The sequence below is a fragment of the Echinops telfairi genome, unplaced genomic scaffold, assembly GCF_000313985.2.
Source record: "Echinops telfairi isolate 266 unplaced genomic scaffold, ASM31398v2 ScPeMD7_7458;HRSCAF=8496, whole genome shotgun sequence".
NCBI classification, from domain to species: domain Eukaryota; kingdom Metazoa; phylum Chordata; class Mammalia; order Afrosoricida; family Tenrecidae; genus Echinops; species Echinops telfairi.
The window spans coordinates 32556901-32573164 of NW_022111358.1; the positions used below are offsets into that span (position 1 = coordinate 32556901).

General features: G+C 51.4%; 1 protein-coding gene across 4 annotated transcripts in view; it reads right to left on the reverse strand.

The window, feature by feature from the left end:
* Nucleotides 1-1138: 1138 nt before the first annotated feature.
* Nucleotides 1139-16264, reverse strand: part of GOSR2 (golgi SNAP receptor complex member 2) — a 17035-nt gene continuing 1909 nt past the window's right edge. Inside the window, exons 2-6 of one of the 4 annotated variants that reach the window (XM_030888195.2) lie at nt 11615-11679; nt 10110-10215; nt 9276-9408; nt 6831-6971; nt 1139-3507 (exon numbers count right to left, since the gene is read on the reverse strand). In XM_030888195.2, the coding sequence (XP_030744055.1) occupies nt 3346-3507; nt 6831-6971; nt 9276-9408; nt 10110-10215; nt 11615-11679 (607 nt within the window). In that variant the 3' untranslated portion in view covers nt 1139-3345. Of the gene's footprint in view, nt 3508-6830; nt 6972-9275; nt 9409-10109; nt 10219-11614; nt 11680-16264 lie in introns of all 4 variants that reach the window. The other 3 variants (XM_004707239.3, XM_030888197.2, XM_030888196.2) reach the window with 3 other exon arrangements.

Consider the following 16264-nt stretch of genomic DNA (forward strand, 5'->3'; position numbering starts at 1 on the left):
ACCGAAGTCCGAGTTGTCTGCAAGTTAACTTCAAGCCCTGCCCGCCCCTCCCTAGATGAACACCCCCAACCGGAGCATCAATCAGCACGGGAGGCAGGTTGGTGCAGTGGTTATGAACTTAGGTTACAGAACAAGACAACTAGTTCTGAGGCCGGCTCCTCTGTGGTTCCCGTTGGGACCATGGTGAAGTCACAAAGCCTTGGAGAGCTTGGGAAGACAGCAGGATGGCTTCCAGGGAGGGCCACAGGTAAGGGCCGGGCCATTAAGCATTAATGGGTAGAACAACCCTTTCACAGGAACCACCCGATTCATAACAGTAGCAAAATGAGTTATGAAGTAGCAACGAAAATAATTTTATGGTTGGAGGTCACCACCACATGAGGAACTGTATGAAAGGGTCACGCGGCATTAGGAAGGTTGAGAACCACTAATGTAGACAACAGTGGCTCCGGCAGGGACTGACAACCTCAGAAACTGGAGCCACTGGGGGTGGGGGGAACTGGCTAGATGGCAGTGGATTTGGCTTCTAAGGAGCCCTGTTAGTGCTGTCCAGTAGGAACTGGACTGCTAACTGGAAGGTTGACTGTTCAAATCCACCAGCCATTCCTCGGGAGAAAGATGAGGCAGGCTGCTCCGGTAAACCCTACAGTCCCTCACCGTGGGCCGGAACGGACTCGATGGGAGTAGTCTGGGTGCAAAGACAAGTGTGATGCAAGGACTAGTCTGCAGCCTCCGCGGTTTGCAGACACGTGTGAGCATTGCTTGGAGTTAAGCATGTGCATATATGGCTGGGACCCCAGCAGCAACGTTTTCCTGGTGAGTTAAGGTAGGGCACAATCGGTAACTCATCTTGACTGGTTTTGTTCTGTCACGTGCATATGCTGAGCTAGTTCAGCACGTTTTCAAGTGATATCATCCTTAAGACAAAGCCTTCTGTCTTGGAGACTGTGGCTTCAAAATTTACCTGACCTTGAGACCTTAAGAGACTTACACAAACAAAAAGCCCAAGCCCCCCAACTCCCGGGACACCACAGGCTCCCCTAAGGGAACTTGGCCAGCCCAGCTCTGGAGCACCGGGAGACGATGGTTTGTTGTAAAAATGAATGCCAATGGCCTTTACAAAGCCTGGTTTTCTAAGTAAAATAAATCTCAACTTTATTCAACTGATGCCCTTAAAGACAGGGATGGGGATAAATCCAAATTTGCAAATCAAACCCAGTGAAATACATGTGGGCACCCTGCAGGGAGGCCTTGCAGAAAAGGAAGCTTGTTTGGCCTTTGAGCGTGGCTTTCCTTGAAGTGGTCATTCCTGGAGTAACCTGGTGCACCACCAAAGCGTCCCCAATTCTTTGACAAGCCACTGCTTTAAAGCACACTGGTCCCCAGTCCTGCATAGGCCAGGTGTCAGCTGGTGTTTCTTGCCCCAGTGGCCCTAAGAATTCTCTGACGCTTCCACTAGAGGGCGCCCATCCCTTGGCCCAGAGCCTGCCCTCAGTCCAGGACTGTGGGAGCATCGGGAGTGCACAGTGAAGAAGTACCAGTTTCTCAGGGGGCTTTGAGGGAGAACTCGAGAAGGTAGTGTCATGATGTCGTGCCGCCTCAACGCCCATGTCCCTTGACACTCTGCCATTCACTCCTTTGCCCTTAGCAGTAAAGACCCACAGCTGCCCCACAATTTTTATTACAAAGTAGGGGCCGAGGCTCAGGAGGTGCAACATGGAGGTGGGTCTTCTGGCTCAAGGTCAACAGGTGTCACAAAGGCAAGTGAGGCCGTGCTGCGCTGTGGTCACAAAGCCATCGCAGTGGTCACAGAAGTCGGGCTGGGGGGAGGGGGGCGGTTTCCGCTGCCAGTGTCCATGTCCAATCGGTTCCCCGGCTCTTCGCATTCCTTGCTCCCAGTGTGCTGTCTGCTGATGCCTCAGGTTCCTGGGCTAGGATGGCCAGGCCCCCAGTGGAGACCCTCTGTCTACCCTCCCATCACCTGAGTCCACCCAGGGCCCAGCACAGCTCCGTGTACTGGGAGCCAGTGAGGGCGGGTGCCTCAGTGGGAGACCAGTGCCTAGGACACTGACCGTGCCGCAGAGCTGGGACTGTTACAAGGAAGTCACCCAAGGGTGCTCTGCCACAGACAGACCCAAGGCGCCCGAGGGGCCACAGAAACACACAGAAGGGAAGTGAGACGAGGTCGTGCTGTCGACAGGAACAGGAAGTGGGGGCGAGTGGAGCCCATTGAAGGCTGGGTTCCCGCTGGCTAACTCTCCAACTCTGGAGAAGTCTGAGGGTCACTGTCTATCTTGTCCCAAGGTTATCCAACCCAGAGAGCTTGGCCCTGTAACGGATACCCCGGTCGTCCTGGCACTTGTGGGGACTGCAGATGGCCTGGCTTTACCATCACTTCCCCACACGCAGCCTCACTCCACACGGGGGCGCAGAGCAGGAGGAGGGCCTGGCCTGCACATGGCCTCACACAGACCTGTGCTCCACAGACCTCAGCCACGCTGGTGGGGCCGAGCAAGGGCTGGGCGGGTAGTTGCCGAGAGACTTCCAGGAAGGTAAGCCAGTCCAAGCACTGAACCCAGGCTTTGCAGCTCTGCCCACTGCTACCTTCCACAGGGCAAAGTCCTCTGGCCTGGGCACAGCACGGGTGCCAGGTTGCACACCCCCAACTCCTTCAGCAGGCCATTCTACACCAGCTTGGCAAGCCAGACAGCAGGGTCTGGTGTCTGATGTGTAAGTCTCATCAACATCATGGCTGTCTGCTCGTTCTGGATGGCTGCTTCCAGGGAAGGGGGACAAGGAGCAGCAGCAGGCTGCATGTGGTTTTTTCAAGGGGGAATGGGCATATGGTTCAAAACAAGGGTGTACACTGACTGACTATACCAGGGCAGGGAGAGGGGACACCCCCTCCGACATCTTTACTTCCGCATCAGCCATCCAGAAAGGGCCAGATAATGGCAGAGGGGACAATTCCATCTGCAGGGCATCTCGAAAGCCTCCCCGGGGGGCATGTGCTCTGGGGATGAACCCCACTGGCATTCCCTTCCTCCTGCACTCTTTCCCCTTCCTGGCTTCCTCTTCCAGTTGAGAGAGAAATGGAGATGGGAGAAGGAGGGGAGAGAGCGCAAGAGATGGGTATTCCTAAGCACTGTCTACCTCAGTGGCATTAGCACCCTCTCCAAGATGTCACAGGAAACAGCATGTTTGAAACTTCCACAAGGTTACAGAATCACGTCAACAGGCAGCCTCTTGGTCCCCACTCTTGCCGGCCGCACATGCATGCACTCGCGCGCACACACACTCGCACGCTGAGGACGCCGTCCAGCTGCGGAGTGGGCGCAGGCTGGCTCACGTCAGGTACTGCACCATGAGGAACATGAGCAGGCAGGTGAGCAGCATGCCTCCGAGCATGAAGTACTTGTCCTGGAAGGCCCGCTTCTCGATGAGCCGCATCACAGTGTTAGACAAGCCCAGCATGTTGGCGATGTCCAGGACCTTCTTCTGAGTCCCCTGGTGGGCACAAAAGGAAGAGAATTAGGGGGCTCTATGTGGCTCCAAGTATTAGGGCCCTACTGACAGGCATTGTAGAAGGCAGTGTCCCGCCAACACAGCCTCACTCTCACAGCTCCACCCGAGTGCCTGAGCGACTCCTCTCAAACTCAAACCCACTGCCCTCCAGTCAACAGACTCACAGTGACCCTGCACACAGGATACAACTGTCCCCATGCGTTCCCAAGGCTGTAACTCTCTATAGGAGTAGAGAACCTCATCTTTCTCCTGTGGAGCGCCAGGTGGTTTCAAACTGCTGACCTTGCTGTGAGCAGCCCCGCTGGTAACCAGTATGCCTGCCCCCAGGGCTCCTCGTGAGCTCCTCCAGAAGGAGGAAAAGTCTTTCCCACAGTGGGCTATCACCGCCAGCTGTGCGACGCCTCACGGCACCTGGATGTACCGGAGGGCTGCAGGGGGTTCACAGGAAAATGGAATGGAGAGAGAAGGGAATTTTTCTACAAACTTTGGAAGTTTCCTCATTTATGTGTGTATGTGGGTGGGTAAGGGGATGAACCTTGAGTCCTAATATGCACAAAACACAGTTTATCAAGAATCAATCACAGAAACAAACATAAAAGTGAAACGCGAATAAAACCTCTAGAAGGAAAAACAGGAGAACATGTGAGCCCTGGGCACAGCCCAGATGTTTATTAACAGGAGTACAGATAAACAAATTAGGGCGTATCTCCTTGGCAACAGAAAGGAACAAATTATCAGCACAGAACTAAACACAGAACAAACAATAGGAATGAGCCTCAAACTCATTACCGAGAAAGGACAAAACGAGTCACAGCAACCCTGTATGACTGCCCCTGTGGGTTTCCGAGACTGAGGCTGTAACGGAAGTAGAAAGCCTCACCTTTCTCCGATGGAGCAGCTAGTGGTTTCGAACTGCTGACCTTGAAGATCGCAGCCCAACATGAAACCACTACCCTTATCAATCTATCATCCTCCTATGAGAGAAGTCAGACACAAAATAGTAGTATGAGAACTCATTCACATGAATTTCAATAAAAGGCAAAACTAAGCCTGGGCAAAATAAAGCAGAACAGTCTGCTAGAATGTGCATGTGTATATGTATGTACACATGTATTTGCGTGTGTGTGCACGTGTGTGCGTGTGTTATAGATGGATTGGGAAGGGGATGAGGCATCTCTCAGGGGTGACAAGAATGTTGGGTATCTTGACAAGAGAGTATTTGTCCAGATTCATTCAACTACACAAATAAGATCTGGGCACTTTAATGTAAATAAAGTATTAGTAACATTTTAGAATCTTCTGTATTAAAATAAGAATAGTACCTGAATGCTTTCTCTCTGCTCCCTAGCTGATACCAGGCTGTTCACTCTGTGATGTGAGTCGATCCCTGGGAGTCTGCTAAGTACCACAGGGGATCGTGTGCTCATGAGAGGCTCTAGGGGTGAGCTGTCTGGAAAGACAGCTGACAAACCTGACTCACGTGCCTTTAACAGATACTACCACATCTACAAAAGGCTATTTTATTCCTAAACTCCCAGTCCAAATCGCCCAATCTACCCTCCCAGTACAATCTCTCCTACAGTGACGAATACCAATGCCGGCTGGGACAGACTGCCAGCCGCCCTGGTCAAGGCAGCATCTCTCCGCAGCTCCAGCGGCCAGTCTGTGAAAGGATATTTCCATGAGCAGCGAGGCGTCGAGGCCAGAGAAGGAAGTCCACCGCAAAGTGTCATGGGAAGAGGTGGGAACCCCATCCTGCACAGTGCTTGGCAAGCCTGACCCAGAAAGCTCTATCAAGTCAAACGTTACTGCTGCCAGAGGACACCTGAAACAGCTTCTTGCCACAGTGACATTAAGCTTATGTTCTCGCTTAAGATCCTGCCTCAGCTCTGAATACAGACGAACCCATGGCTGCGGGAGGCCCAAGGCTCAAGCTTCTAGGATCACCTGGAAAGCATCAGGCTACTTTGGTCCAGGCCCCTCACACTGGCTCCCTACGCTCCTTTCCAAGAGGCTGGGCAGAAAACTTTGACAGGTGGGGTGGGAGAAGGGGCTGGAAAACCAAGACACAAAAGACAAGTAGCAGGAGGTCTGTGGAGACAAGTGAATTAGAGAGACCTTGAATTTCAACCCTCAGCCAGACCATCGGCATCCCTGTACCTGCCCTGGCTGACACGCAGCCTGGACTCCTCGGTGTGGCCTGATGTCAGCAGGAAGCTCATACTTGCTATCAGGATGGGCTGCATTTACCTATGTGTGACCCAGGTATCTTGCCCTAAAGGGCTCGACTGTTTTTCTGAGACATGGGAAGGAGGGCCAGCAGTTTTCTAAAGCACAGGCCCATCGATGAGTCGGCGTCTATCTGTGCCCATCACTGTGGGGCTGTTTTGAGGGAGGCACCCAGAACACCTCAGGTGCTCCACCTTGCCAGGCCTCCCGAGTGCTGGGGCAGTGGTGGAGGCCAGGATCCCGCAGCAGGCCTGGCCTCCCCCAGGGGCAGACGGCAGGGACAGCTCAGAATGGCCTAGAGCAGTGGGGCTGACAGGATCCCAGTGGTCCAACAAAAACTCAGATAAGGCTCACACTTCCTTGGGCCGGTTCTCAGAGCTCAGTGGCTGGGAGGGTTTCGTTCACAGGGGACCACACCCTGATAACAGGCCTATCCCACACCCCACTATCCACTGGGGCTGATACAGGAAAAGGGCTGAGGCTGAACCATCCTAACTAACACCACTCTGTGTAATGTTTCTGTCAACCACTCCCAGGGGGCCTAGCCCCAGAGCAGTGCCAAAGGGCAGGGCTTCTGGGAACACCTGCACCGATGGAGGGAAGGAAACGTCACATGTGTGCTAGATCGTCTGCTGTCAGCACACCAGGGCAGCCCTAGGCCCCCTCACAAAAGGGGTCTGCTATGAGGGCTCCCTCACCTTGGCATGAGGCCCCAGAGCACCACCACGTGTCCACACTCAGGAAGAGACTCAACAGTACCGTTCCCCTCAGAGCCCTGCGTGGGGCACGCAAGGCGTAGCTATGTCCACGCTGAGTTCAGAAAATGGGAGAGACCTGGATAGCAAGGGAGGTAGAAGATGGTCCCTTTTCAGCACAAGATGAACTGCTGCCAACAGGCACCTGGCTGCTTATGGGTTCAGAATCATCCAGCGCCAACGAGCAGGACCCCACTTGGGCTCACCGACACCTCACCATCGGGCGGGGGGAGCACATCATCAAAGTGTACACAGAGATACGCACTGTGGGAGGAGGCCCAAATAAAAGCCCTTCTCCTCGCCCCTCAGTAGGGACCCCACCTTCAAGGTCAGTCTCTGGGCCCTCAGTCCCTCCAGAATACTGTGGCCGCCTCCAATGAGGTCATCCATGCCGTGGTGGACTTTCTGGAGGGAGGAATTAAACTGCAGAGATTCGTCCATGGGGATGGTGGTGTCAGAGTCCTGTGGAAGAGAGGCAGGGCCTGGTTAACTTGCCTTGCTGCTCACCTGGGGGCCCGCCTGACTGATGAAAGCCGAGCGAGCAGGAGGGCCAGAGACTCGAGAGAGGAACACAAAGGTCTGGGATGGCCTCTGCTCCCGCGGGGAAAGAGGAGCCTCTCAGACTTGTCACTCCCCAAACCAGCCCTGCCTCCGCTGCTGCAGTCTCCCGGCCAGGACACGTTCACCTCGCCCGGCTCCTGTCAAAGGCTCCAAAGGTCCCTTGGTTTGACTTCCCCGAGAGCAGTGTTAACTGTGTAACTTGTTGGCCATTTCCTCTAGTGTCTCTCTCCAATGTGACTCAGATCGACAAAGGGCAGAAGGGACTGTGTCTTCTGTTGAAGCCTGGATGGTGTCTGATGGGATTCTGTTCCAGGCAAAGAGCCCGGATGGCACAGTGGGTAAGCACTTAGCTGGTAACTAGAAGGTTGGCAGTTTGAACCCACCAGCTGCTAAGAGAATGATGCAGCTGGCAGTCTATTTCCATGAAGATGTAGCGCCTTGGACACCCTGTGGGGCAGTTCTATTCTATCCTATCAGGGCCCTCTGAGTCGGGACTGGCTCAACAGGACAAGTCTGCTCAATCAAGGAGGGGCAAACGACTAGCCCCAAGCCAGTGCCTTCTCAGCTCCGTACGGCAGCCCTGCAAAGTGGTCATCTTTATCCCCATGCTACAAATGAAGAAACTCAGGCCCAGAGGCATGGAATACCTTTTCCAAGACCCCGCAGGTGATGGGGAAGTTGTAGGGGGTGCGAGGTGGGGTGTAAGTTCTGGTACTGAGTGTAAACCCTGTACTCTAGCTAGCCCGGATGCTGGTGGCTCCACCTTAAACTACAAGCCTAAAAAAATCAAAAGCAAACACTGACATCTAGTCAATTCTGACTCATGGTAACTCTATAAGGCAGTACTGGGTGTTTGAGACTGTACATCTTTTCGGGAGCAGAGAGCCCGGTCTTCCTCCCAAGGAGTAGCTTTGGGTTGGCATGATCGACCTGTGGTTAGCAGCCCAATGTGTAACCACTCCACCGCCAGGGCTCCTCAGTCAGAGGCTCAGCCACCTTCTCGCTGCTGTTCCAGTTCAGAGGTTTTTAGTCCCTGAAAGTACTGGGGGCTCCTCAGGTGGGCGGCAAGTCTTTGGCTTTTATACTGAACTCATGAAACAGTGCTCTGCACTCAGCTGAAGTTCAGTGGGTCCAAGGTTCCCGGGGTTGAATGTCTCCGGTAGAGACTTCTGTTTATAACAACCATTTATTGTATGCCTTTCATACACAAACCTTCCTCACCCTCTACCCGACAGAGTATGGCTGATGGGCTAGTCTCTCTGAGAAAGGCATCCTACTCCAGAGAGCAGTAGGACCAGGAAGGCCAGGGGGCAGTTAAGGGAAGTCCCACCTACAACAGGACCCATTGACCCAGAGGCTCTTGGCAGACAAGCAAGAATTACATCATCCTGAGGAGCGCCCCTGGGGCTCAAAAAGACCTGACCAAGGGTCTTCACTCTCAAGCCCTTAGCTTGCTTCACACACTGTGGTCTGCTCCCCACCTAAGAGCAGAGGCTGGACTTCTGCAGAGCCAGGCCTGCTCCCAATCCTGAGGACAGCCTTAGAAAGCCAACACCACTCACCACTTGCAAAACTGAACTCTCTGTTTCATTAAAAAGCCCAAACCCTAAAATCAAACAAAGCAGCCCTCATTGGGTGGGCTTTGTCATGCAGCACACAGAAAAAGGGCAGCATGTTTGCGGCTGCTGGGTGGGGGGTTGTTGCAGGGACAATGGAATGGTGCTGCCCGACATCAAACACCTCACACAGGCTCAAGTCCGGCAGTCCGTCTCAAACTACATATCTGTTAACAAATTCCTCCAAATTGCTGCTCAGACCAGGGGCAAAAACATTTCACTGACACTGGGACCCCTGCCCCTTGCCCCCTCCCCCGCTCCCACCACAACACAAAGGCAAGTGCCCGAAGGCAGCTCTGAAATGCTGCCTCCCCACCACCCCCCCAAATGGTCTCAGGTCTAATCATCTGGCTTTATCTGATCAGGGAGCATTTCCACAGGAACTCCCAAACCAGGGCGCCTTCACCCCTGCCCTTTGCCCTAATTGAATGGCTTCCTCTTCAGGGCTTATGTTAGAGAAGGGGGCTCCACGTGGAGGTCTAGCCCATGTGGGTGCACAAAATGCCCCACCCCCACCCCGGTCCTTTCCAGTTGGGCTTACTTGTCCTCATCTGCTCAGAGGACAGAGCCGGCGCCCTCCCCAGCTTACATTGGTGGTGAACGTGCGGGACAGGAGCTCCTCTCGCTGCCTCTCCTGCTCCTCCCTGGCGCACCGCTGGTGCTGGAAGTTCCGGAGGGCAGTCCGCAGGTGCTGGACATCATACTTCAGCTGGTCAACGCGGCTGTGATCGAAGGAGACAGAGATGCAACTCCAGGAGCCTGGATGTGTGCGGAGGGGAGACCTGGCCTCCTCCCTGTCCAACTGTGATCCCCATCCCCAGTAGGCGAGCAAAGATGCCGCCTGCTGCCCACACTGGGGCCACGGCCCACCAAGAGCTCCGCAGCTTTCCTTCAGCCTCGAGTGCCTGGCAGGCAGGGACCGGAGCAGGCCGATGACCTCTGCCTGACCTCCTAGGGATTAGACGGGAGCTCCCAGAAGAAGCCCAAGGGCACCTTCAGAATAAAGTTTCAGCCAACTCTGAGGAGCCTGGACTGGGGTTGTGGGTGGGGAGGGTGGCTTCACTTTGTTTTGGGGAGGTATATCTAGCACGAGCTCAGAATCGCATTATAAAAAAACTGAACAAAGCAACGAAGAGAAAGATTTCATCGTAAGTCGAGAATCGGCGTGAGGACGGCAGCACCGAGCTGTACAGCCTGATGCGGCCTCAGGTGGCTGTGGGTCTGGGTAGGAGACCAGTCATGGAGGCAGAAGTCCAAGGGACACGAGGCCCCTACCGCACAGGCTTCTCACTGTGAGGGCAGCACTGGGACAGGACAGGCAGAACAAGGACGTCACCATTTAAGGCGGCAGTGGAGTTTCAGACGATTCTAAGCTGCCGTGAAGGGCCAGGGGCATCAGGGCGAGGGTGAGGCTGGCACTCACAGTTTGGCATTCTGCCTCTTGTTCGGGGGCTCCTTGCTCGACAAAATCTCCAGACGGTCTAGCTGGCTGAAGATCTGGTCTATTCTCGCTTGGATTTCATTTTCTACTACTGCGCAAGAGAGGAGGGGATAAAATGAACAGCTGCTAGAAAAGAGGTTGTGAACACGTCAGAATGATGAACAAGCATATCTTTTCCCATGTTCAATAATAAGTCCAAAAATAAGTCTTTCAAACTGAGAAAAATGCACACATTAACCAAGGAAAATATTCCAGAGTGCGTTACGTGCCCTATGTAAGTTGCTTCAGAAACACGAATGAATTAAAATCTGCATCTCTGTCAATGCCATTAGCAGTGTCCATTTTTTAAGAAGCTGAGGCTAATCTGTGGAAATAAATGTCTTGCCATTAAAAGGTAAACATGTGTATATATATACATAGATATATTTTTTCAAAATGCATATTTAAAGGTTGTCCAAATGAGTGTCTTGGCTAAACACATTATTCGGAGCCAGGCAGCAGTCTTTCTCCCTCTGGGAAGGCGCTGAGAGACAGATGGGAATGTCCGGTAATGGCCTGCTCATAGCAAAGAGGTTGAGAAAGTCCTAACGCGTGACAAACCCTCCTGAGCTTTCCATCATACCCCACTCGGGTGGGCCGGGTGACACTGGAGTCCCCAAATAGCCCAGTCATCGATAGAATGGACAGGGGCAAAGATAGGATAAACACAGCCATTTTCCTTGTCCCACGGGATAAGCCAGCTGCCCTGACCCCCACTGCACGTCTAAGCAGGACACAATGGGCTGGTGGGGAAGGCAAACAAAGGCAGGTGGCAGAAGCAGAGCTCAGCACAGAGGTGGCTTGCCCTGATGCGGAGTGACAGCAGCATGACTCGGCCCCTGCCCAGGAGCACCCAGCCAAGATTAGAGCCAGGCTCAGCCCCACACCCAGCTTTAGAGGCTGCGGAAGGGAGACTGGAGGAGCTGGGTGAGGTGGCTTTAGGAGCTGAAGGGTTCCCGTAACAGACACCAAGGAAGGTCTTTCCTAAAACAATGAAAGACAAGAAAGGCCCTACTCTCCAAAGCGACCACGGTGTGGGGACGAAACGAATTACTACTGCCATTCCGTTCTGAATAATCCCCTACACAGCCCTGTTCTCAGCTCAGAAGAAACGAGGAGCGAGCCCTCCCACTGCACCCTGTAACTGTTCTGGAATACATTCCTCTAAGGACTGGGTAATTAGATTAAGACTGATGGAGGGACAGGCTCCCATTCCCGAGGGGCCTGTCAGGTTGAGTGGAGGGGTAATGGGGGGTAAGACCAGTGGGATTCCACAGGGCACAATCAGGGAAATCAGGGACATGACTGCCCATGAGCTGGGTCCACCCTCACAACAAACTCATTCCAGCTGAATCATGAAGCCCCGAGGCTGAAAGGCAGGCAGGAAACCCAGCCCATTAGCACTGTGTCATCCAGAGAGGACTCTGGTCTCCCAGTTGATTACTCACTGTGCACAGACTGCTTGTCAGCCGTCTCCAGGCGTCCCATGTGAGACTGGATCTCGTGGACCTGCCTGTCAGAGGGAGGAAATGAGGGAGACAGGAGCAATCACCAGTACTTCACTCAGGAAAGCAGATTTTTCTGATGCCAACACATAACGGATTTAAACGGACAGCACTGCTGAACTCTAAAATGTGCAGGTGACTCCTGAGGCCAAACGTTTTGGCATGGATTGCCAAAATGTGACCATTAGTAATACTGATAGGCAGCATTTATCGGGGGCTCACCAAGACTATGAGGAAGGTATCATGGGCACCCTCATTTTAAAGAGACCATGGAAGCCCAGAACAGTAGTGATGTAACTTGTTCAGGGTCACACAGCAAGCGCTAGGGCTGGATCTGCACCAGCAAGTCCCACTCTCTGTTCTATGACCCAACGTGCTGCGTGCGCCTGGGGGCAGATGAAGGAAATGAGAGGGGGTCACAAACCAAAACACCAAACTCACTGCCATTGAGTCGCTAGGAACTGCCCTTGGGAGTGTCTGAGGCTGTAACTGTTTATGGGAATTGAAAGCCCTGTCTTTCTCTCAGAGTGGCTGGTGGTTTTGAACTGCTGACCTTCGGGATTGCAGCCCAAAGTGTAACCACTGAGCCACCAGGGCTCCTACGAGTCACACTCTGGTTGGCCTAGAAGTTAGGTGAGAGCTCCAGGAATCCACTTAAGAGAAAGACCCCGAGAGATGGCACTCTTCTGCTGAGTAATGCTCCCTGGCAAAGGGCACCGAGATTTGAACAGGCAACACGGTAGCGGTGGCCCTGGAGCTCAGTCTTTATGGGCCTGGAGTTGACCCAGAAGAGAGCAAATGTTCTCTGTGGCTGCTGCCCAAGAGAGTCAATAGGTGGACGTGTCAAGATGAGATTTTAATGGAACAGAAAAAACAAGAACAATTATGAAATGTCTCGAGAGAAGCAAAAAGAAAAGCATGTCTTCATGTTTAACTTGTTTATATATCACACAGAATATATTCAAGGAGGCATACACACACACAAAAAGCCCCCCTGGGCAGAGCTTTCGTAGTATGCATTTTTCCTGCTAGGCGAGCATGGAGCAACTGGCTCTGAGTGAGCGCACCCAGTGGCGTCGCCTGGGAGGGTTCTCTCTAGCCACAGTGGTTTTTTTTGTAAGAGCAGCTTTGCTCAAACCCCACTTTTTGTGATGGCCAATTTAAGAAAACAGCATGTGGCTGTGAGATTTTGTTTCCTGCTCGGGAAAAATGCCACAGAAATTGCTGTGATGTGAACACAGCTTACAAGGGCAGCGCTATGGGGAAAACTCAAGTGTACAAGTGGCTTTCCCATTTCAGAAAAGGTGAAATGTTGATGACAAAGCTCGTCTGGATGTCCGGACGAAAATGTCAACAAAATGTGTGCACTTGTGCTCAAAGACCAAAGATGGACCATTAAAGAGATGGGAAGTCATCTGGACTATCTTGGAGCTCAGTTCAGTGAATTTTAATGCAAGATTTGGGAATGAGAAGGGTCGCTGTGAAATCTGTGCCTGGGTCTGACCTACCAGGGAAAAGTGGAAACATGCTGTCCTTTAAAAGAACAGCTCTGAAGCGACCCAGAATTTTTCACCTCACCCAAAAAAGCTTGTCAAGTGAAATCAAAGATCAAGACACTGCTCTCTCTCTTATTTTTTTTATTTTATGTGACGGGGTAATAATGCATTTGGAGTTTGTTCCACTAGGTCAGACTGCTAATCAAGTTTTCTATTTAGAGGTTCTGAAAAGATAGCGTAACAGTGTGCGACCAAAAAAAATCCTGATTTGTGGCAGACGGGGGACTGGTTTTGCCACCAGGCCAATGCACCTGCTCACATAGCCATCTCGGTGCACCAGTTTTTGGCAAAAGCCAGCATGCCTCTTTTGCCTCAAGCACCTTACTCTCCTGACATCGCTCTGTGCGACTTCTTTTTGTTTTCGAGAATGAAGAGGGGCATGAAAGGACAGCAATTTGATGTTGGAGAAGAGGTGAAGAAAAACACGAGGGGGGTGCCACCTGTCAGACACCCAAACTGAGGAATTTGAAAAATGGTTCCAAGAATGTAATCATAGGTTTGATTACTAAGTGTATTTGAAGGTGATTAGGTTGTTTTGTGAAAACAAACAAACAAACAAACATAGATAGCTAGCTTTGGGGGGGAAATTCTGTGGTTTTTTTGGGGGGGTGCCCCCTCACATTTGACATATCCCTATAGAGTACAGCTAACGGAGGGGCTTCCCAGTCGTAGGAAGCTGAGTGGCGTGGCAGCCCCTTTGGTTCTGCAGTCCTTTGAGGCCCACCAGGAGAGAGAGATGCCACACCCAGGAGCCCCAGTAAATGTGTGGCTGGCCATACTTTTTTTTTTTAAAGCTACAAAGGATAAACTTTAAAAAGTTGCAAGGCAAGATTAGGGACTTTTCCCACCTCATTTCCAGTTGCTTTGAGTGAACTAGAGAAGACAAAGCTAATAAAGTGATTCCAATCTCTCCATTTCATGCCTGAGAGGAAATAAATCTCAAACAACAAAGCAAGCATGAACGGCATGGTGGGAACAACACGCCAAGTGGAAAATCTGTTTTAAACTGAACTGGAATTCAGGCCACACACTCAGAGCCCATCAGGAACTGGTGCCAGGCAAGCAGGACTTGGGGAGTAATGTGGACCTTTGAAAACAGAAGCCTTACCTGCTCCAGCATGGGGCCAGTGGGTTTGGATGATAACATAATCAAGAAGAGAGCTAGAAGCAAGTAGGCAAAGGCTATACTATGCCAATTTGCTGTTTCAAACGGGATTTAGAGATCCAGGAAGCATTTTCAAAAGGAACTGCTTATTAAAAGTCTATGAAACTACTTCCCCATCCACCACATCCCGCAAGACTGCATCCTCCATGCTGCCTGACGGGCCAGGGCTGAAGTGCTAGTTCTGTAGACCAGCTGAGGGAGTGTGCCCCCCTTTACGGCCCTGGTGCTTCAGTCTCCTGGAGTGTAAAACAGTGACACTGATGACAGCAACGACTTAAAGGATCTTAGGTCCAAATGCAATATAAAGCATTGTGTAATCTACACATCTGCTATGCTGACTTAACTCTTTTTTCCCCCTGATATTTTAATCTTATTTTTTAAAGTCATGTAATATATTGGGGGCTCATACGACTTAACTCTTACAAGTAGTGGGAACCATCTGTTTGTCTTTACCTCACCCACTCTGTCTGTCTAGTTTGCTTGCATTTAGACTTTACCTTGTCAGAGGGTAGAATCTAGATGGAAAAAACTGGTCTTGAGGTGAGGAACAAATTCTCAAACTCATTTTTTTTAATCACTCACCTTGAGAACTTGTTAACAATAAAGCTTCCTGTATCCCAGGCCTAGTAGATCAAACTTTTTGGGGGGGAACGCCCTGGGTTCGGGGCCAATGCAGGCACCTTTTAAACCACCACAATTTCAAAAGCCTGGCTATTAGTCCCTGTAAATTTCAACCAAACATCTATTACGATTACTTAACACACAAAACATTTGTTTTGCAGCTCCTCTCCACCGCTATTAGCATTCGGTTGCTGCAGGAGTCTCCAAGATATGGAACTTCAAAATGCTGATCTAATTCCAAAGGACGTTCAGGGGCATGACAAGAGATAATCACAAACTGGGTTCAAAGTTCCCATAAAATCAATTCTGAGCACTGCTGTGTCAATTCAGCTACAGTTACTAATTTCTGTAACAGTAAAACTGAATCACTGGAGCTCACGGCACTTTTCGTGCTTCCTTTGAAGGTCACACACTCGTCATGTGATGCACAAGTAGCCTTACAGTTCAACCAACTCGAAGCTATCAATCGTGAAGGAAACAAGACAAAGGCTTCTAGAGCTACTCCGGGTTCAGTACTTGAAGGGAAAGGATGATTAAGGTAAGCCCCTTGAGGGCAGGTCTACACTGTCAGCGCTGAGAACGTTGCTTGACTCATAAAATCAGTAGCCATCAAGTTGATCTCAACCCACAGTGACTCCATGTGTGTGGCAGAGTCGAACAACAGTGCTCCACGGGTTTTCAATGCTGATTTTTTAAAGAAACAGATGGCCAGGCCTTTCTTCTCAGTCACCTCGGGGTGGACTCCAACCACCGACCCCTCAGAAGCAGCAGAGCATGAACCATCCATACCATGGAGATTCCTGACCCATACTCACGAAAGAGCAGCTGAGCTGTGGCAGGACTAATCGTGTTGGAAATAGGGGGGCCCACTACTGGTTTTCGGAAATTAAGTTGTATTGCAACACAGACACCCCATTCGTTTACACAGATTAGGCTGCAGCTGAAGCTACCAGAGGCCATATGGCCCATCAGGCCTAAAAGATTTACTATCTGGCCCTTAGGAGCCTACTGCAGTTGGTTACATGTTGGGCTGCTAAACAAAAGGTCAGTTGCTCATGGCCACCAACCTCATCATAGGAGAAAGATAAGGCTATCTCCTTCTGAAAAGTACTCTGTCCGATAGGGTCACCATGAGTCAAAATGGACTTGACCATCATTCATTTTTTGTTTTGTTTCCTTAAATAATTTGGCCCTATAAAGAAAACTTTGGCTCTACATATAACCTCCTCCCTGGGGGATGGGCAACAGAAA